Raw genomic sequence first — 23154 nt, 5'->3', positions numbered from 1 at the left:
TTTTAACCATGTACTCATTTTCGTTTTTTTCCTTGGCTCTATTCTCCTGCCTAATTTGTTCTTTGCATGTTGGCACGGCGGAGGTAACTTGCGCTTTCTGCACATTCCCGACGCCCGTGAAACCCGGAGGCGGTCAAACGAACGCACGACGCGGTCCATCACACGAGATCGGGAAGTCACTAAACAATTTCCCACGTTCCCATTTCAAACCCTTGGATGTTGTTTTCGATATGGATGGAGTTGAGTTAACTGGGAAAGCTGGGGAGTTCGGGAGCGGCGCGCAAAACTCCAAAGCGGAGTCGGAGAGCGCGGGGTTTGAGAAAGTGCGCAAAAAAGAAACAGACGCGCCTTTTACAAGGAGAAAAAGAAGCGCATCGGGTCGTGGAGAATTTGGCTTAAATGCAAGGAGTTCGGATTCCCCTGAGTCCTCAGAATCCCTGCTGCTGGACGGGCAGAAACTAAGGCGCAACCGCGAGGATGCAAAAGTGCCCAATTCCAGATCAGAAGAGCCGAGAGCGAGCAGCAGCACTTTCGCCTTGGCTGGAGACTACGCGCATAACCATGCGTCTGTTTACTGGACCGGTCAGAACAGCAGCGTGAGTGTGATGCATGCAATCCTGTCCTTGTGTAATCTGTTGCTATTGTTTCTGGCTGGTTTTGTATACGCGCTGATGTGTGTGTGTGTGTGGATGGGATGAGATCTGGCGGTGCGCCTTTATTTATGCAGCAGGTGCGCTGTGTTGCGCCAACACACTTAAAGAAATTCCAGCTGAAACGTGTGAAACAGTACAAGTTTCTACTGATTCCTGGTGCACTCGTGTATATAAATAAATAAATATAGAAATATAGAAAATAAAAATGTTCCTCCTGGGTACTTTGGAGCGCAGATCAATCCATACTTGGACACCTAAAAGACAAAGGATCTTTCTTAAGTCTAAGAATAAAACTGTGTTTAGCTGAGGGTGGTTGGTACTGTATACAACAGGTAAATAATAAACCAAGAGACCCAAACAAACAGAAAACTGAAGCTCAGTTTTCATCTTACAACTTTAATGACATACCCTGTTTAAAATTGGTACGTTTTTGGGTTGTGCATAGTTTTGCAGTGTACAGGTTCTGAGGGTCATGAACTGCACACCAAGAACAATGAACCAACACATGAAAATGTTTTATTTAACCAAACTGATTTTAAATCAAACAAATTAGATTCATGTTCAAGTTTAATCTCTGGCTTAAATAAACAGTGATTATTTTTAAAATGTACACATTTATATTAATTGCATATTAATAAATTTCTTTATCCACACTACATTTCCCAAGAAGTGTTGTGGAATATTTAGGTCGATCATTAATTTAGGCTGATCAAGGGTAAGGTACCTTTACAACCCACAAAATATAGAACATATAAAATGATGGGTTATATAGGCTTATACAGCAGATACAATATAATTTATAAATAATACCTGTTTAATTATTAATTATTTATTATATATTACTAAGTTTAGGTTGATCAAGGGTAGGGTACCTTTACAACCCGCAATACATACAATATATATATATCATATAAAATGATGGGTTATAAAAGTTTATATAGCAAATAAAATATTCTTTATAAATAATAATGTTCAATTATTTATTATTTATTAAGTTATGTCTTTTGGTACAGTACTATTGGCTGATAGTGACAAAGTTTCAAGAATTTGATAATCTTAATAATTTGATTATATTTTCCCTATTGAGAAACACAATAAAACACTACCCATCTAGCACTGCACTGCAAATGCACTGAGAATCCCAACAAGAGTGTATTTCAAACGATTTTAGTTGTGTGGTATCATAGTAGTTTATTATAGTACTTATCCTGTGTTTTCCATATCAGTTATGCACATGGGGTTGTTACTGACAGTGCACAAAGAGTTTCTGTTGCCAATTTGTGCCAAACCCCATATACAGACTTTAGGGGAACCTGCATTTTATTCACATAGAGAATCATACTACAAAACAGAGCAAATGACTAGGTCAGAAAATGTCAAATCCAACCTGATAAACCATTTAGAGGACCACTGTAATAACTTCTGTGGAGGTACAGAATAATTATAAGGTCTTGATATCAGAATACTGGTTTGGCTGATTAACAGGTGACCTTTGACTAGTGCTAGAAGTGTTTTGAATGACTACAGATATAAAAATCCATGAAGGGTCCAGTGAATTACCATTAAACCCCATCTTATTACCATAAGGTCTCATCAAAGGCCATCACAGTAATGACCCTGTTTTTTTACAATCTGCATAAAAAGCAACAATCCACACACACACACACACACACACACACACACACACACACACACACACACACACACAATACAGTCTGATTTAAAATGCAGACAGAAGTTAGTGGTCTAATGTTGGTAGAATAAGAGATAATGATATTCACAGTAATAAATTACATTTTAGTTCATTGTAAAGCAAAGCTTCCCTGATATACACCGATCAGCCATAACATTAAAACCATCTCCTTGTTTCTACACTCACTGTCCATTTTATCAGCTACACTTACTACATAGAAGCACTTTGTAGTTTTACAATTACTGACTGTAGTCCATCTGTTTCTCTGCATGCATTGTTAGCCCCCTTTCATGCTGCTCTTTAATGGTCAGGACTCTCCCAGGACCACTACAGAGCAGGTATTATTTGGGTGTTGGATCATTCTTAGCACTGCAGCGACACTGACATGGTGGTGGTGTGTTAGTGTGTTGTGCTGGTATGAGTGGATAAGACACAGCAGCGCTGATGGAGTTTTTAAACACATCACTGTGCCTGTTAGACTGAGAATAGTTCACCAACCAAAAAAATACCCAGCCAACAGCGTCCTGTGACCACTGATGAAGGTCTAGAAGATGACCAACACAAACAGGATCATTGGATGTAAGATTACATCACACAGTTCCTTGATACAAACATAGATGCTTATGATGTGGGCAGTGCTAAAAGAGCATACTAGGATCAAACCCCTTCAGCTCGCAGATGTCTGCTTTTGTTTCCATCGTATTGATTAATCCAGTGAGGCCTGGTGCCTTCTGGTCAGAGTATTTCTGACAACTAGCAGTTTTTAAAGTCTGAGCTCTAAATAATTCAGTAATTCTTCAGCGTGATTACTTTCAAGCTAAAGGCAGAGCTAGCTAGTCAACAAGAACAAAGTCAGTGATGAAGAAAGTGAAACGGCTCAGATTGGATTAGAATCGCACTTGCTCCGACACACTGTCAGATTCTCACTGGCTCTCCGGCTACTACTTTTCACTCTCACATATGGCTTTTCAGAGGATGCTTCAAAAACAGCCCTGCTTGTGCTCTGCTAACTCATCCTAAAACCTTCTTTTTTATCTTTTAAATCTTTTTTAAAAACTCAACACCCATTTTTATTATGATTTCTTGGGCAAATGTAATATGAATAATTTAAATGCACGTGTGGAGACCTGACTGGTCATTTTAAAGAGATTGACCACCACTTCTATACAAACCGTCTGTCCATGCAGCATAATTTGACAGAACTGGCCAGGTGCTAACTGGCCTCTACCTTACACAATGTCTTGAACTCCTCTCAGAGATGTCATTAGGCCTCCAGATGGAATCAGATTTGTAATCTAACAATGGAGCAAGTGCTTTTCTGTTGGGTCACTCAGGAACAAGCTGTAATCTGCTAATTAAAAAGTGTTTTTTTTTTTTAAGTCGTTGACTTTTTCTAAAGCATCTGACAGACGTTGGTTTACCCTGATGCGTTTAAAATGCACAGTGTGATCCTTTAAAGTCTGCTGATGTTAATTTATGTTAATGATGATAAGACAGCTTAATGCAGGCTGACATTGTAATCTTTTAGCTAATATTCATAATATTTATAACACGACCAGAATTTCAGAAGGAACAAAGAGTACACAGCTAAAGTTCAGTATTGTCTGGTATAGCTTTTTTTGGACCCTAATCACATAATTTCTCTTGTATATCCTGTAATGAACTTTTAAGGTGCCATACTCTTAGGCTATTCATTGGGTAGACCTACCTTATAGGTACACATTATTGACTTAAAATTGCGGACTGTAGCACATCTGTTACTTTAAAGGTCAAAAGTGTACATGTACTTCCGATCATCCTTGTAAGGGGCATGGAAGACTTTTTCTGACCAAATGATTGAACTAACACAGCATTTTGTTTTAATAGAAATACTCTACATATAGCAACTTGATATAGCACATCTGGTGGTGTATAAAATCTGTTACAGTCATGGGGGTATCTATTAAAAAGAAAATAAAAACATGTCACTTTATGCTGGGAGGCAATTGGACTGGTTGTTCACATACAGTATGAACCACAAAACCAGGAGCAGGGGCTTCATGCACAGGGGTCTTTAAGTACATATCTATGTAAAGCTTGCTGGATCATGAACAGAAAAACCCATGTTCCAGCAGCTTCTAATTTGTGCCTGACCTTAATTTTCCTTGGCGATGGTTACAGATAGGTTTAATAGGTCTATAGTCAATCATCACTACTAATAAGGAATTTGAAGGCTATGCTTCATTCATTTGGTGGTGTGGACAGTCACACGACTTTCAGAACGGTCAGATCGCTTTTGTATTGTAATCAAGAGTCTTTTAAGTCGTTGTGGTTTTCACACTACACAATTGATCAGTGATAGGGGGCAACGCATCACACGATTCATCACCAAAAGGAATCACAAGCGAGTCTATCTGGTCTCCCAAACGAAGTGACAAGGGGTTTGATGGTAAGCAATTAAGCAAGTTGTTTGTGCTCTGATGTGCAGCGTAAAAGCAAGGAGGAAAAAAAAAAAAAAAAGAATCCGAGTGGACTGGGCTACACTACCAGCAGGGATTGTCTGTTCTGCAGACAGTTGGAGGTTAATAAATATTTTTTGCAGTGCAGCATTGCTATTATGGTTTGGCATGGGCGATTATGTCACAAATACTGTAAGACTTGTGTGTGTGCTGATGTATTCTGATCGAATACCCTGAGTTTCCAATCACTCTGTATCTTACTCTATAATCACTTTATACACACAGTGATCAAGAGCCTAGTTTCAAGCCCTGAGTAAACGCCGATTTGCCACATCTAGCAGCGACCTTGTCAGCAAGCGGAAATCAGGGCAAAAAGCATGTGGTGTGAAGTAGGCATTATGTAATGTGCATTGACATGTTAATTGTTTGATTCAGTAGATTTCAAAAAGTGTAAGAATAAACTCAGTTCATGCAGATGATAGTCACAAAAATAGTTGCAGAAATTAGCCAATACTGCCATAAAATACATCCAGTCTCCAGTATCCTTCAGTATATAGGTGTATTTTTCCCACACACACAGTCACACCTAGTAATAATTTCCATTTTTCACCTCCATACTGAATGATAAATATGCTCCATGGTAATACGAACATCCATCTGCAGTTACAAGACAGTGTGCTCACATCTGTTAAAAAGCAGAGTAAAAGAATTGGGCTCAGTAAAGTGTATTACACGGATTTTACTGATTTTACAAAGCAGCTTCAGAGTTAATTAGCACTAGAAAAAGAGTTCTGTCACATAGAAATTTTTATGCCGCTTGGAAATTAGCATTAGCCATTTCTTTGACAGGAATTTGAATTGTGATGAGCTGGCAGAGTAGAAATGATGGTCAAGCAAGTAATATTTTATTTTTACGATGCAGCAACAGAAGCAACAGAAGCCAGAATATAGTTTGAACCCTGCTGGGCTTAATTTTACTGCCATATACATTTGAACAGAGGAAGAAGATAGCTAGCAGCCCAGCTAAATAAATAATAAAGATGCAGCCAGTATCATATGGCTATTATTGACATTAGTGAATATTAGTCATCAAATTATTTCCTTACATATCCTCATGCTAATTTTTGCCGTGAAGTTTAATATAATCTGCACAGCTCTGTATTATCTACCAGCAATTCTGTGTGGACGTAAAACACTGCAAAGACTGCAGACAGAATCAGAAATGCAACCACATACCAGTTTAAATAACAGTTCTGTGTTTTAGTAATTCAGCAAAGACAAAAAAATGCTGGCATGCTAGCCACCCTGCAAGCACGGCAGCATATTTAAATATAGCAATTAGCTAACTGTAACAGTCACACCAGAGCTTCATTACACACATTCATTTTAGTTGTTTTAATTTGTCCACAGCGAGGTAGCAATCAGCAAAACATGTACAGTATGTCTTATGAAACACAGTGGTACCTTGTAACTCAACGTCTCCTAAACTCAAAATCTTTGAAACTCAATGCCCTTTATTGAAAAATTTGTACTCTTAAACTCAATGTTTCCCTTAAACTCAACGTGTTTAATTTGTTTTTTAAAAATGTATTTGTTTAATTTCAAATTAACAATGAACAGTTGCTTTGTTTAGCGCTTGGCTTGAGCGGTGTGGTAATGGGTAATACATCATCAAAGACAAAGCTGCATTTGTGTGAAATAACCGTCAGATTCACTCTGAAAGCTTCCACATGTGTGTGTTTAGCTGAATTTTCCTCCTGTTTCACTTTTAAACTTGTGTTATAGCTCGAGGATCTGAGAAATTGTGAGAATCAGCTTTGTATTTCAGTATTTTTTCTATTGTATGTGGTATTTTCAGTGTATAAGTGTCAAACAACCCTATTATTTTACATTAGCCTAAACTATATGCAGTTCCACGGGACGCATTAACAGGTTTACCATACATCCTTATGGGAAAAATACCTTGAAACTCAACGCCAGTCACAGAACCAATTGACGTCGTGTTTCAAGGTACCACTGTAGTAAGAACAATGTGTTAGCAATGAGTGTGGCCAATATATCTAAACTTAATAATTTGAAATGTGTCCACATACTTTTGGCTTAATAGTGAATCTGATATTTTCCTGATATGGATCCATAGTCTGATGTTTTATATCAGTATTTAGCTCACTTTGTTTAGATTGTGCCGGTCACAAATATCTACCTGTTAGTCATGTTGAGTATATTGGAAATTTTCACTTGACAGAATGCACTCAATGTTTTTATGAATGGTTCATTTTATTGTATATAATGCTACAGCAGTGGGGAGGTATGCTTAAACATTTGTACCTTTTTCTTACTGTATTCATATTGCTTAATTATACTCTGCATGACTGTACTGGCATCAATCCTGTAATTTTAAAGCATGATGTCTGTCTAATCAAACTGCCAATGGCTTACCTGCGGAGAATAAAATGGAACATCTACGATCACAATAATAATTTAGGTAATTTAGTGAATCACTGGTCAAAAATTTCATGCTTTTATCTCCGCTAAGAAACCGTAATAATTGAGGGTTGAAAATGTAGCAGTACAAAACAAAGGAGGTCATTTAAATTCTGAATAAATTGCTCTGATTCAACAGTTGAAAGACTTGCAGAGCTGAACAACTTATAACAACAATGTATGTGTTGAAAACCATTTCTTTACCATGGGTATAAAAAAGCATATTTATTTATTATTATGATTTTAACGCCATGTTTTATACACTTTGGTTACATTCATGACAGGACAGGTAGTTAAGATTCATCAGTTGAAGTTTTAATGTCAAATACAGTCATGGACAATTTTGTATCTCCAATTCACTTCACTTTGATGTCTTTGGACTGTGGGAGGAAACTGGAGCTCCTGGTGGAAACCCACACAGACACAGGGAGAACATGCAAACCCCACACCTAGGTACCGAACCAAGGACCTTGTTACTGTGAGGCGACAGCACTACTTACTTAGCCATCAAGCTGCCCACTACGAAAACATATATGAGACAGGTACGTACTTTTTTAACTCTATTTATTACGAATTTCACAAACAAATGACATCACGTTTTTGACGTCACCCTCCAATGTATTTTTCCCAGCGTTGTCGTACCAACTTTTTAATGCCATCAGCAAAAAAAAATTTGATTGAGTATGAAGCCACTGAGCGTGATGCACTGCTGCTTTCACATTATAATCACATGAAACTCTTCCCCTTAGAGCTTCTCTGAGCGTCCAAAAAGGTGGAAATCAGATGATGCTAAATCTGGACTATAAGCTCTCTCTCAGTCTCTCAGACACGACTAATTACTCCTCTTACCCTCACCGTTTCCACTGAAAATATGAAAGTGCAAAAACTTTTTGAAGATCCCTTGTAGTTTTGGATCACTGGAGCTCCGTTATATTAAACTTATTGATCAATGTATTTATGGAACTTGCTTTGTGCACGGGGCCACAGTCTTGCCAGAACAAGAAAGATCCTTTATTAAACTGTTTCCACCTAGTATATCATTTATTTAATATAATCATTTTATCCATGTGTAATCAAATGGTGTGGCTGATAAACCTGATTTCAATAATAAAAGGTTTGTTTATACCTCCAGCTGTAGGGTGTATGTGAATTCCACACAAAATTCTACCCTCACAAAGGCATTTCCTGGCTGCCACCCGAACTACATGATTTACACCGACCAGGCATAACATTATGACCACTGACAGGTGAAGTGAATAACACTGATTATCTCATCATCACGGCACTTGTTAGTGGGTGGGATATATTAGGCAGCAGGTGAACATTTTTCCTCAAAATTGATGTGTTAGAAGCAGGAAAATGGGCAAGCGTAAGGATTTGAGCTTGAGTTTGACAAGGGCCAAATTGTAAAGGCTATACGACTGGGTCAGAGCATCTCCAAAACTGCAGCTCTTGTGGGGTGTTCCTGGTCTGCAGGAAGGAACAGTGGTAAGCCGGCGACAGGGTCATGGGCAGCCAAGGCTCATTGATGCACGTGGGGAGCGAAGGCTGGCCCGTGTGGTCCAATCCAACAGACGAGCTACTGTAGCTCAAATTGTTGAAGTTAATGCTGGTTCTGATAGAAAAGTGTCAGACTCCATGCCTTGACGGGTCAGGGCTGTTTTCACAGCAAAAGGGGGACCAACACAATATTAGGAAGGTGATCATAATGTTATGCCTGATCGGTGTATGCTACATAGTGTGTAACTATACCATTACTTGGCAGAGTAAGGGGGGAAAGGTGGCCAATACCCAATACACCCCCCAAGAACCAGGGGGTTGGCCAGCCAAAAATCACATTTGTACATTTCTTTTTCCTGCACATCGTCTGCAGATGTTTGTGTAATTACAGGTTATTTATTTATTTTATTTTTCCCCTTTTTCTCCCGTGTAATTACAGGTCCTATGATCCTCAGAGTAACATGACCACCATGTTCTATCCTAATTTGTTCCCTTGTCAACACTTCACTATTTTGGACTCCTCTTGCATTTTATCATTTGCGCTCTGTGTGATCCAACTACACGCGCTCCGGTGATCCTGTCTCACTTTGTCTCCTTTTTCATTTCCTTCACCACCTTCACTTCTGCTCCTATGTGGACTGTTAGTTACTAAGGCCCTCTGGCGTCTCGTGATCTTGACAGTTTACGAGCAATATTTCAGCTTCAGTCTTTCTGATGGACATGAAGTGACAGCCATTACCTCGCTCCTGTTCTCTGTCATTATCGCCAAGTACTGGTGTCATATGCTCTCTCTGGCTCCAGTTAGTTTGGAACTTAGTGTAGCGTAAGCTAAAGGTCCCTTTTATTCAGAATAGCAGAAAGAACAGCAGCGGGGAAGGAGATGATCAATGGAATTGATGTTGCGGCTCAGATGTCACAAAAATCCCTCGATGGTTTGATGTCACATTTTCAGGGAGAAATGAAAACCTCTGATTTGCATACGAGGCAAGGTGATGCACCGGCATACATGAATAAAGCTTAATGCAGACTCACTTCAGAGATGCAGGTCATAGTCATATTCTACCATCCTGCTCCTGAGAGTTTTTCTTTCAGCTCTGATATCTCAACAGGAATGCTGAAGCAATGCCGGAATATCAGATGCCTCATACTTATCAGCAAGGCTCATCATGGATTTAGGGTAAAACGTTTTTACTGAAGGCAGTTTTATAATAGTGAAAAGACATGTGACTCGTATAGAAGAAGAATAGAAGACTAGAATAGTTTAGAAGAGAAGAATAGATATTCTCTAGGGTGTTAAGGATCAGTGCTGAGCATACAGTGGTCTGGATGTTGATAGTGCAAGGTAAAGTAATTAGCTTCATGTTTAACACATCACAAATTCCTTCTGCTGAGCGTTTCGCAAGAGCAAATATTTAATTGTCTGGATTCCTTTAATTGCACAAGAACAAATTTCAAGGTCAATTTACAAATGGATTCATGTTAGCATGGTTTCAGCATTTTCATTAAAATTGCATAAACTAATCAGTCATTATTAAGTTATTTTTTCCTCCCTTTTTTGGAAAGTATAAATAAATAATAGGGCTGGCTTGATACCACTTTTCTTATGTCCAATACCAGTACTGCAAATTGAGTATCTGCCAATACCGCTACCAATCCGATACAGTCATTTCTCCTATTAAACAACTAAGCAGTAATAATTCGTCTCAATGCACCATGGTTTAACTAGCTATCTAAATAACAACAAAACAGACTGTGAATCAAATATTCTAAAGGAATAAATACAGAACCTACAACATCACACTTATGCACAACTGCATTTTTTATTTTAACTTTTACACAGAACATTTAGCAGCGTTTTTGGTTTCACTTACGTTCGAGCAATCAAACGCGATGGATCAATTAGAATTGACGCAGAGCTTGGTTTTGTTTTGTCACGTTTTTAGATGATTAAACCCTGCTGGATTTTGAAGAGGACATTTGTGGCTAAACAGGAAACGGTGTAGTTTGTTTTATTTTATAACACTAATGGATTAATCATTGAGGATGTGAGATATCTCCAAGCCGGGACAAGATAGGGTTTCTTTATCTCAGGTGAGTGATTTATCATTTATAAAGTGATTTTTATTGTGTTTAAACAGTGTTTTAGTTGTGGCAGTAGTAGATGATTTTTTTAAATGCTGAAAGTTTAAGTAGATCAGTGTGTTGTAATTTCTGAAAGGCTGTTGCGGATGAGTTGTAGATCAGTGGCACATGTTAATGATGTAATTAAGATTAACCTTGTTATGACAGTTGCTGAGTGAGCTGGCAAACAGCGCTCTGTTGAAACGTATCTTTGTGTGTTATTTGCTTTACACACAAACAATGGCCTTATGTACATTAAGCAACAGTATCAGATCGGATTACACATTTTTTTCCTTCCGATATCCGATCCAGTGATTTGGGCCAATATCGGACCGATACCGATACAGAGTATCGGATAGGTGCCAGCCCTAATAAATAAATGAATTAATTAAAATAAAACTGATTAAATATTTTTTTTCCTTTGTTCATATGGTCATGAGGCACGGAAAAGAAAGCTAAATGTTGCCGAGCTAAACATGCACACAATTGAGCAGACCAAGCATCCTCAGCCATAATTTGTTGCCGTTATAAACTGTTGGATTTAAAGCTCCCCAGCGGGAAATCAGAAAGGCAGCAAGACGCCATAAATAATGCACTCACCCAAAAACCTCACTCTACCCCCCACTTTCACTAATTAGTGTTTACAAATTTACTTCCCAGCCCACTCGAGCTCTCCTCTGCAGTGTTAGCAACAGCACGTGGCTCAATGCCACCCTCAGAATTAGAGGATTTATCTCCGAGTTGGCCTGGAACACAAAACGTTGGCTTTGTGAAGAAATGTCAAGGAAAAAGTCTGCGTGCAGGTACCAGCTTTCTTGAATTTCTTCCTTGGACCACTTTTAATAGATACTAATGACTGCAGACCGGGAACACCCTACAAGAGCTGCAGTTCTGGAGATGCTCTGACCCAGTTGTCTAGCCATCACAATTTGGCCCTTGTTGAACTCGCTAAAATCCTTACGTTTGTCAATTTTTCCTGCTTCTAACACATCAACTTTGAGGATAAAATGCTCACTTGCTGCCTAATATATCCCACCTACTAACAGGTGTTGTGATAGAGATAATCAGTACAGATAAATTAACATTATACATTGTTTAGGTTTTTATCATATCGTGAAGCATATTGAGATATGAGATTTTTAGTCATACCGCCCAGCCCTAATTGAAGATAAATACTGCGTTACTTATGATATAGGAGGCAGAATTGTACAACTGCATTGAAACACCTAAAATAACTGAATAAAATGTTACAAATTTCATGGCTTGTTTGAACTGGTCACAATTGATTCAGATTCTTCTCAGTTGTGTTTAACTAATTATTTTAATCAACTGTCTGATTTTAGCTAGGTTAGTACACTAAATGATCAGGACATCTGACCATTATAGAGAGAATTACTGAATTTCCAGGCTTAGATAACTCTGATTACTTCTACTCATTCATCATTATCAACAGCGTCAGCAGCATCTTTGGCCCATAATCGCAAGTGCCCTTGGAAACCGAAGCTGCATTTATTATCATTGCTACTGCTGCAACTGCTATTACACTGGGGTAATGGAGGGTCCTACTACAGCCAAGAGCGAGAAGGCACAAAGATGTGAACATTTTTTAATCATCTTTGTGGAAAATTTAAAAAATGTTATCGGTACAAAATGTGGTTAAGGAACTACAAGAGAAGAGAACACGATCAGTGATCAGACCAAAGTGCTATATTGAGAGACATCAAAACTTCAGGACACTTACACTGATCAGCCATAACATCAAAGCCACCTCATTGTTTCTACACTCACTGTCCATTTTATCAGCTCCACTTACCATATAGAAGCACTTTGTAATTCTACAATTACTGACTGTAGCCCATCTATTTCTCTACATATTTTTAGCCTGCTTTCACCCTGTTCATCAATGGTCAGGACCCCCACATGACCACCACAGAGCAGGTATTATTTGGGTGGTGGATCATTCTCAGCACTGCAGTGACACTGACATGGTGGTGGTGTGTTAGTGTGTGTTGTGCTGGTATGAGTGGATCAGACACAGCAGCACTGCTGGTGTTTTTAAATACCGTGTACAATCACTGTCCACTCTATTAGACACTCCTACCTAGTTGGTCCACCTTGTAGATGTAAAGTCAGAGACGATCGCTCATCTATTGCTGCTGTTTGTCTGACTATTCTCAGTCCAGCAGTGACAGTGAGGTGTTTAAAAACTCCAGCAGCTCTGCTGTGTCTTATCCACTCATACCAGCACCACACACACTAACACACCACCACCATGTCAGTGTCACTGCAGTGCTGAGAATGATCCACCACCTACATAATACCTGCTCTGTAGTGGTCCTGGGAGAGTCCTGACAATTAAGGAACAGCATGAAAGGGAGCTAACAAAGCATGCAGAGAAACAGATGGACTACAGTCAGTAATTGTAGCACTATAAAGTGGAGCTGAAAAAATGGACAGCAAGTGTAGAAACAAGGAGGTAGTTTTAATGTTATGGCTGATCGGTGTATAACTACATAGTTTTGATTGGATTACAAAACTTGGCGCTCCTTGAATCAAATCTCCCAGTTTAAGAACCATGTCTGGAAACACAAGGAGCACTATCCATCACTGACCACTGACAGCAGAATCATATGGACAATGTACTCCAGCTCTGCACCAGGGCCAAGCAAACCTCAGTACAAATGGGTAAATGCCAAAGACAAGTCACTGAGGTTATGATGCCGAACTTGTTTCCTCGACTGCAGTCCCTCTGCACTTACACTTCACCTTTATTGCAAGGACCCTTACTCTTCCATAGAACCACTGAAGAGGTTCACTGTTCCCCATGAACTAGCCTGGGCAGTTGGGCCCAGGCTAAGGGCAGTTGTAGCCTAGAGGTTAAGGTGCTGGACTAGTAATCAAAAGGTCACCCAGGACCTTCTTGCTGTGAGGCGACAGTGCTACCCCCGAAAAAAGGTCAGTAATGATCAAATGTGAGGAAATATAAATAAATAAACAAATTAACCAACAAAATGTTCAATTACATCAAGTTTATAGATGCACTCAATGATACACTTCAGCATGGACTCCACAGCCATGTTCAGTTACCCTAATTATATACCCTTTGCATAAACCATTCAACAAAAATATTAATTATAAAATCTAGACCTTATTTCTCTTAACAATTATAATGTATTTATATCTCTTATAAGAATCTGTGACATTACTAGCATAATATAAAAGCAGTACAGTATAGTATCTGTACAGTATTTACATTTTAACATTTTCTATGAAATACCCCTTTCACTGCCCATGAGAGATGGTATGCACCACACTATAGCTTCCAGTATATGCACAGTAAAGTTTATTCAAAGCATGCCGTGAGACTTTGAGTGTTTTTTTTTTTTCATATGTAACGGACAACAGCTCCATTACAGAGTGAAATAAAAAATGAAATACAGAAAGGAGACAGAAAACAAGTGCAGTATAAAAAGCATTGATGTTTTTACACACTTGTTGAATAAGAGGTGTATGTGCAGCATCTGACTCACATTAACAGTAAATAATAAATTAATGAATAAAAAAAAAAGCCAGAAATGGAACCAGTGTTTAAAAGCTCCTAGGCAACAGGGACTACAGTCTGCCTGAGGCAGGTTGTGAGGGAAGACAAAGAGGAATAGAACAATCCAGCATGTGTGTTTGGGGTCTTTGTAAGAATCTGCTGCTGGCTAAGATAAAGAAGCCTGACGGAACAGGAAAGTCGTGTGCTAGCCTGTGGCCCTTCTTGAAAATTAAGGGTGTCTTGCTCAGGAGAATTAAATATGAAGGATCTTCAAAAAGTTTCCAAACTTTTATAATTTGGTTGGAAGCGGTGAGGGTGGGAGGAGTAGTAATTGTTCGTGTCAGAGAGACCACCTTTTTGGAAGAAGAAGCTTTAAGGGGAAGAAGATTGTCATGTGGTGATAATGTGAAAGCAGCTGTGCATCAGTGGCTATGCACTCAACCAATACATGCTGATGGCGTTAAAAAGTTGGTACGATGCTGGAAAAAAATGCATCAGAAGGTGATTATGTAGAAAAGTGATTTTGGAACCCTCATGTATCCAAATCAGGACAATTCACAAGCTTAAAATACTGTGTATGTTTTGTGTATTGCTTTAAGATTTAAGATAAGATTTACATACAGTAAATAATGCTACTTAAAAATGTAATGTAATTATCTTTTTTATGTGCTAAAACAATACAAAGCTTAGTAAGCTGGTAGGTAGTTTTTATTATTATTATTATTATTATTATTATTATTATTATTATTATTATATTAAAGTGGACTTTTGTGCCAAAACTGTCACCTGATAACCTGCCAACAGCAGCCACGTTTATGTGCAGCCTGATAATTCGTTAATTAATTAATTAATTAATTAGGATTTTAATGTCATGTTTTACACACTTTGATTACAAATGGTAGTTACTCATTACACAATAATTTAATTAATCAGTTCACAAGTTTTAATGTCAGTCATGGACAATTTTTTATCTCCATTTCACCTCACTTGCACGTCTTTGTATTGGTTTCCTCCAGGAGCTTTGTTCCCCCCCTTCCCCCCCCCCCCCCACAGTCCAGACACAGGAAAAACATGCAAACTCCACATAGAAATTTTCATAATTAAAGTCTCATTTTTTATTAGCGTGAGTTCGTCTGCCCATCATTACCACTTGGGTGGGTTCTGAGTTTCAGCTTTGAATGAGTAGTATAAATAATAAAGCAGAGGGCTAGAACTTTGCCAGTGTGGTTATTGCCTGTCTCCCAGAGCTCAATATGAGCGGGAGGAAATTACGCATCCCATTACTTGACTGTCTGTGTGTGTGTGTGTGTGTGTGTGTGTGTGTGTGTGTGTGTGTGTGTGTGTGTGTGCGCACTGAAGTTCCCCTGTCTGACTCCGAGTCAAAACTTTATGAAAAAGAAAAGCTGGATCCTAGTGCATTTTTAATGCATGTTTTAGATGTGCACGCACATATGAAAGCTTGAAAGAAAAAAAATTGCAAGAAAAGGGTGCCAAGGTGGGAAATACTTACATACTTATTTTGTGGTGGTGTGTTAGTGTGTGTTGTGCTGGTATGAGCGGATAAGAGACAGCAGTGCTGATGGAGTTTTTAAATACCTCACCGTCACTGCTGGACTGAGAATAGTCCACCAATCAAAAAAATCCAGCCAACAGCACCCCGTGGGCAGCGTCCTGTGACTACTGATGAAGGTCTAGAAGATGACCAACTCAAACAGCAGCAATAGATGAGCGATTGTCTCTGACTTTACATCTACAAGATGGACCAACTAGGTAGGAGTGTCTAATAGAGTGGACACTGAGTAGACACAGTATTTAAAACCTCCAGCAGGCCTGCTGTTGGGCACTTGTAGCCTAGCGTTTAAGGTACTGGACTGGACTAGTCTAGTAAGCAGAAGGTTGCTGGTTCAAACCCCACCACTGCCGGGTTGCCACTGTTGGGCCCTTGAGCCAGGCCCTTAACCCTCAGTTGCTTAGACTGTAAGTCGCTTTGGATAAAAGCATCTGCTAAATGCAGAAAATGTAAATGTAAATGCTGTGTCTCATCTACTCATACCATCAAATTAAAAGTGAAGATCTTGCTCAGGGGCCCAACGGTGACAGTCTGGTGGTGGGAGAACCAACATGTTAGTTATTAATCCATTACATTGACCACTGTTCTTGTAATAGTGAGTTTTGGCAGTAGTCCTAGGTGATAAGGCCTCACTTGCAGTCTGTTTCCGTTTATCCCAAAGATCTTGGACAAATTATTCAACTTCTATCTCTACACACATTGCAAACCATTTCTGTATGGACAGTTACTTTGTGAAAGGAGGTATTGTCAGGCTACAACAAAAAAAAATCATGTTTTACAAACTTTCCCCTGAGTTAACTTAGCCACAGGGAATTAATAGTTGTTTTTTTTTGTTTAATTTCTAACTGAACCACACAGTGTCCATTATCTCCTCTCAAAACCCTTCTTTATTCCAAGAGGCTTTTTTGCCAAGCTTCTCAAAACACTGTATTATTTGTATTTTGATTTTTTTCCAGTCCCTTATTATAAACAGCCTATAATTTAAGACCCTTATAATTCAGTCTGTTTTGTTTGCTGTTGCTTTTATTAAGCACCCCAAGGCTGTGCTAACGGTTTAGAGACGACGTTGGTGGATTGAGGCATTATTTGAATTATTTAATAATGTTTTTCTCTGGCATTGTGGCTGGCGTCTGTTTATTTCCAGTGTTCCTCGAGCAATTTGTTCTGTTAGCAAATAAGATCTAAAATGAGTTGCATTATCTGGGTTGCCTTGGCAAATTGAGGTCGAGTTTCAGCTGTCAATTTGCGATATTCAAATATCCATAACTGTTATTAAATTAGGCAATCTGAGCCTGACTTTTTTGGGGGGAAAAATAAAAACTCTACAAACTGTACAGAAGCAGTTATGTTTCGACCTGAAGGTGTAATTTTCTAATTTAGAACATAACTAATTGAGGATACAAGATTAAGATTGCAAAATTAACATGCAGCCTTCAAAGCCTTTTATCAATATTTTTTATTATTATTTTTTAAGAGCTTCACAGTGGTATGAAAATTGACACAGACCTACTAAAGTGTAGTCACATAACAGTTACATAACACACTACAGTTTCCATCTGTTTGACTGGCAGTTTGACAGTTTACATTATATTACATGTCATTATTACATCTGCTTCGATACCTGCCATTCCAATCTTGCATTCCAATGCGAATTTCATTGCGGTCATGAAAATCGTAAATGATCACAGCGCACAATTAACAGAGCTACTGAAGAGCGGCATTATGATGAATGCTCGCTCTTCAGTTACCATGGCGATGCCAACAGTATTTGCCAAAGGAACCCAGGCTCTAAAAAGCAGAGTGAAATAAAGTGGGGTGAAAGGACACTCGTTCTGCAGAAAAGAGAACTGTCTACACTCGCTGTGTAGTGGATGTAAACAGACATTAGACTCGCTTTGAACATCCAAGAGGTTATTAAAACAGTATGCACAGACACTTTACACGTGGCGTGAACGATGCAGTCGTCTCAAGTGGACATGCATACGGCTAATAAAGTTCATTGCCCATTCTATAGGGAACAGTCACCAGACTTCATGCTATTAGGTATGATAAACTTTTCAAAGTCTGCTTTTTTTCAGTCAGCACAATCATTGAACAGTTTAATCATTTTAAACCTAATTTATAGCCTTTTAGTTTTGAGTAAAGAAGGAAGTAGTACTGTAAAATACAATTCTTGCACCCAGGTGGTGCAGCAGGATATTCTGCTAGCACACCAGCACCGAGATTCTAAACTCCTCTGTTCAAAATTCAGTGTTGCCACCAGTCGGCTGGGCGTCATCTAGCGGGCATAATTGGCCACCGAATTGAATCGAACTATGTGGGTGGGTTCTTCAAATGCTGTTTAAGGATCCTGATTAGCAGATAGAGAGGCGCCTGTGCATGGACAAAAAGAAGGGGTTCGCTAGAACTGCGCATGTGTGGGAGGAAAAAGGAGCTCCAGAAGGAAACCCACACAGAGACGGGGAGAACATGAAAACTCCACACAGAAAGGACCCAGACCTCCTCACCTGGAGATCAAACCCATGACCTTCTTGCTGTGAGGTGACAGTGCTACCCACCGAGCCACCATGCCGCCCCCTAACGTGGTGTAAATAGCTTGAAACAGACTAAAGAAATAGTAATGTACAGTAGACCCTTGAGTTACGAATGGTTTACCATATGAACATTTCGGGTTACGAACGATCTTTTTCAACTTGACGTACGAACAAATTTCGGATTACGAACAGAAATTCGCGAAACACGTGACGTCACAAACAAGTTGACTCCAACCGTCTCTGTCTCTCTCTGTCTCTCTCTCTCTGTCTGGTGTTCTTTATATTTTGTAAAATTCAATATTAAAATGTCCCCAAAGAAGGTGCAGAGGAAGTGCAGTGGTGAGAAAATGAAAAAAAAAATCACTATTTGTTGTTGTATAATTACTCCTGCCAGTAGTTTTCACTGTGTATAAGACAGAGGGGACAGTGAGTGAGAGAGAAGAAGGAATTTGGCTCAGTAAAGTATTCTTTCTTTCATGCAATTACACCTACAAAATACAACACTATTAAAATAAAGAGGGAAATAATAGAGAAATATGAGAGTTGTTGTTGTTTCTGGTAGATACATTTTATATAAAAAGGACATTTATTATGATGTATGGTACAGCACATGTACTGTACCGAAATGTGGTGTGTGTTTTATGTACACTACTACTGTGTATTGTTGTTAATTATTGTTTATTACAGTAATGTCTATTCTATTATTTAAGATTAAGGGAAAATATACTTGTATTTATAACAAAAAAGACCTTTTAAGACATTAGAGAGGTTAGGGGGGGGTTTGGGAGGTCTTGCATGGATTAATTCTATTTACATTATTTCTTATAGGAAAAATAGGTTTAACTAATGAACATTTTGACTTAAGAACAGCCCTTCAGAACCAATTAAATTCGTAAGTCAAGGGTCCACTGTACATTCAAATCCACGTCTTCCCAGTTCTTATTTAGTATAATATACTGTACAAGTATGTTTTGCAGACAGATATAGCCTTTTGATTAGAGAGATCAAAGTAGAACGTCTAGACTGGTAGGATCTGCACACCGAAAGGACCCTGGATGTCCGGTCGTGGACTTTTCTTTCTATATGGTGACAGAGCTACCCATACACAGACATTCTAACCTTATTTGACCAACTGTTTCAGCTCATCATAACACAATTTTTACCAACAAATATCTAGACTTTCATAATCCTTTCATATGTATACTTTCACACTTTACATCTTTTTCTTTGAATTTTCTTAAAATGAGAAATAAAAAGTGAATGTTTACGGTTCAAATTTTAGCACTTCAAAATTGAGCCCATTAGTCATTTCATCACTCTTTAAAGAAAATGTGTAAAGGTCAGGGTTTTTAATGTTCGTAAAGCTAGAATAGGTTATGACAAGCTGGTGGGAGGCTTAACGTGAGTCACTGATGTCACCAGAACTTTCGGCGCTTTCCCAAAGGCCCTGCCACAGTTCATCTTTTACGAGGCTCCTGACAGAAGCAGAATAAAAAAACAGTGATTGTCAGTGAGGATAAGGGGTCAAACCATGTTTTATCTGGTACAAAATGGCTATTAATTTTTAGTAGCTCAGCAGAACCTTGGACTAGATTAGGCCACAGGTCATCGTAAAGTAAACGCTTTTACTTTATACACCCTTTCTATATACACTGATCAGCCATGACATTAAAACCATCTCTTGGTTTCCACACTCACTGTCCATTTTATCAGCTCCACTTATCATATAGAAGCACTTTGTAGTTGTACAATTACTGACTGTAGTCCATCTATTTCTCTACATACTTTTTTAACCTGCTTTCATGTTCTCCAATGATCAGGACCACCACAGAGAGCAGGTATTATTTAGGTGGTGGATCATTCTTAGCACTGCAGTGGCACTGACAATGTGGTGGTGTGTTAGTGCGTTGTCCCCATAAGAGTGAATCAGACACAGCAGCGCTTCTGGAGTTTTTAAATACCGTGTCCACTCACTGTCCACTCTATTAAACACTCCTACCTAGTTGGTCCACCTTATAGATGTAAAGTCAGAGACGATCGCTCATCTATTGCTGCTGTTTGAGTTGGTAATCTTTGAGATCTTCATCAGTGGTCACAGGACATTGCCAACAGGACGCTGTTGGCTGGATATATTTTTGGTTGGTGGACTATTCTCAGTCCAACAGTGACAGTGAGGTGTTTAAATACTCCATCAGCGCTGCTGTGTCTTATCCACTCATACCAGCACAACACACACTAACACACCACCACCATGTCAGTGTCACTGCAGTGCTGAGACTGGAGCTAAGTGGAGCTGATAAAATGGACAGTGAGTGTAGAAACAAGGAGGTGGTTTTAATGTTATGTCTGATCTATATATATATAAAATTGGCTGTGTAGAATCTGTATATATTTGTAGAAATTATAGGAATTTAGTTTGTTTTTTTACAATTCTATTGGATCTACACATTATTAATACAGCTTTTACTCTTAGTGCTTGTCAACTAGCCAGCAAAGAAAGGAAAAAAAGCATTAATAGCATTAAAAGCATCACAGAAATCTGTGTGTACAATAATTTTCATAATATTTTGGAGTTAAGTGCACTTTCCCATTTACCAGCAATTTCCCTGAGCAAGTACTTCATTTGCATGAGCATGTCAGTCACAGTCCACACACAGGCCATCTAAAATTCTTAACTTTAATACTGGTGAAGAACAGTTCATTGCTGTGAGGGTAAACAACAACCCACATTTTAATTTTGAACTGGAGATTCACAGCTGCGAAATCTCTGCATAAACAGAATAATCCGTAAAGCTCTTATTAGATGTAAATAATTAATCTTGTTTGTCAAGATCAACAGTTGCTCTGTGGTCTGCTCAATGTATTTTACGCATATTGTAAGCACCAAACTTTGTCTGGAATGTGTGTCTCAAATACACAGATGAGGCATAACATTCTGACCACCTTCCTAATATTGTGTTGGTCCCCCTTTTGCTGCCAAAACAGCCCTGACCCGTCGAGGCATGGAGTCTGACACCTTTCTATCAGAACCAGCATTAACTTCTTCAGCAATTTGAGCTACATCTGAGCTATCTGTTGGATCAGACCACACGGGCCAGCCTTCGCTCCCCCCGTGCATCAATGAGCCTTGGCCGCCCATGACCCTGTCGCTGGTTTACCACTGTTCCTTCCTTGGACCACCTTTGATAGATACTGACCACTGCAGACCAGCAACACCCCACAAGAGCTGCAGTTTTGTAGATGCTCTGACCCAGTCGTCTAGCCATCACAATTTGGCCCTTGTCAAACTCACTCAAATCCTTACGGTTGCCCATTTTTACTGCTTCTAACAGATCAACTTTGAGGATAAAATGTTCACTTGCTGCCTAATATATCCCGCCCACTCACAGGTGCCGTGATGAAGATATACTCAGTGTTATTAACTTTACCCCCTCAGTGGTCATAATGTTATGCCTGGTCGGTGAATATGTGGTGTATGAAGCACTTTGACTTTTTAAACTTTTTTACTACCATTGATCTGATAAATTGAGTGTAGCAAGAATATAATTGACTTATAATTTATGTATACACCGATCAGCCACAACATTATAACCACTGACAGGTGAAGTGTTTAAAATTGATTATCTCATTACAGTAGCACTGGTCATGGGGTGTGATATATAAGACACCAAGTGAACGGTCGGTTATTAAAGTAGATGTGTTGGAAGCAGGGGAAAAAAGACCAAAAATAAGGATTTGAGCTACTTTGACAAGAGCTTATGATGGAGCTCTTCTAACTCTACACATTCAAGAACTATTACTTCCCCTGCCTTGTCTATAAGCTATTACCAGAGTTTACAAACAGAGTGGTACCTTGAAGCTCAACATCAATTGGTTCTGGGACTGGCGTTTAGCTTTAAAGATGCTGAGTTTCAAGGTATTTTTTTCCCCATAAGGATGTTTGGGGAAACCTGTTAATGCATTCCATTGTCCCGTGGAACTGCATATATTTTAGGCTTATGAAAAATAATGGGGTTGTTTTGACACTTATACACTGAAAATAACACAAATACAATATAAAAAAACACTGAAATAAAAAGCTGATTCTTACGGTTTCTCAGCTCCCCGAGCTGTAACACAAGTTTAAATGTGAAACAGGAAATGTTGAGTTTAAGGGTACAAATTTTCCAACGAAGCGTGTTGAGTTTCAAAGATTTTGAGTTTAGGGGACGTTGAGTTACCACTGAAGGTACTACTGTATAGCAAAGATGAATCCTTTCCACCCAGACGATTAAATTATGCTTAAAGTCCGTAAAACTCACAGCCATGGATGGCTGTGGCATCGGTAGGAGGAAAAAAAAATCTGATGGGACTAAGTATTCATTGCTGTACCACATAGGAACTGATCGATTGTATAAGTAAATGGCTGCTTTTACTTCACAGCTTTGTCTTTTTTGGAAGCCACTTTGGGTAAAAGTGTCTGCTTAATGCATTCACGTAAAATGGAAATGTATTAGTCTAAAGTTAAACTGGGTATATTTTCCTTTTTATCTTGGTATTTGTCACAGTTAAAAAGCGTACAACCACTTAGAGATCTCAGCTGTGATCAGTGAGGAATCTTTGCTCTTTGTGGCTTGGTAT

General features: G+C 38.9%; 1 protein-coding gene across 1 annotated transcript in view; it reads left to right on the top strand.

The window, feature by feature from the left end:
- The first annotated feature begins 230 nt into the window (after positions 1-230).
- The window catches only part of sorcs3a (sortilin related VPS10 domain containing receptor 3a), a 246125-nt gene continuing 223201 nt past the window's right edge, over positions 231-23154 (top strand). The window contains exon 1 of the mRNA XM_063010840.1: positions 231-596. Within this exon, the coding sequence (XP_062866910.1) occupies positions 231-596 (366 nt within the window). The remainder of the gene's footprint in view (positions 597-23154) is intronic.

Source organism: Trichomycterus rosablanca, chromosome 15, assembly GCF_030014385.1.
Source record: "Trichomycterus rosablanca isolate fTriRos1 chromosome 15, fTriRos1.hap1, whole genome shotgun sequence".
Taxonomy (NCBI): domain Eukaryota; kingdom Metazoa; phylum Chordata; class Actinopteri; order Siluriformes; family Trichomycteridae; genus Trichomycterus; species Trichomycterus rosablanca.
The sequence above is the reverse complement of the archived record's forward strand: the minus strand, read 5'-3'. Positions and strand labels throughout refer to the sequence as shown.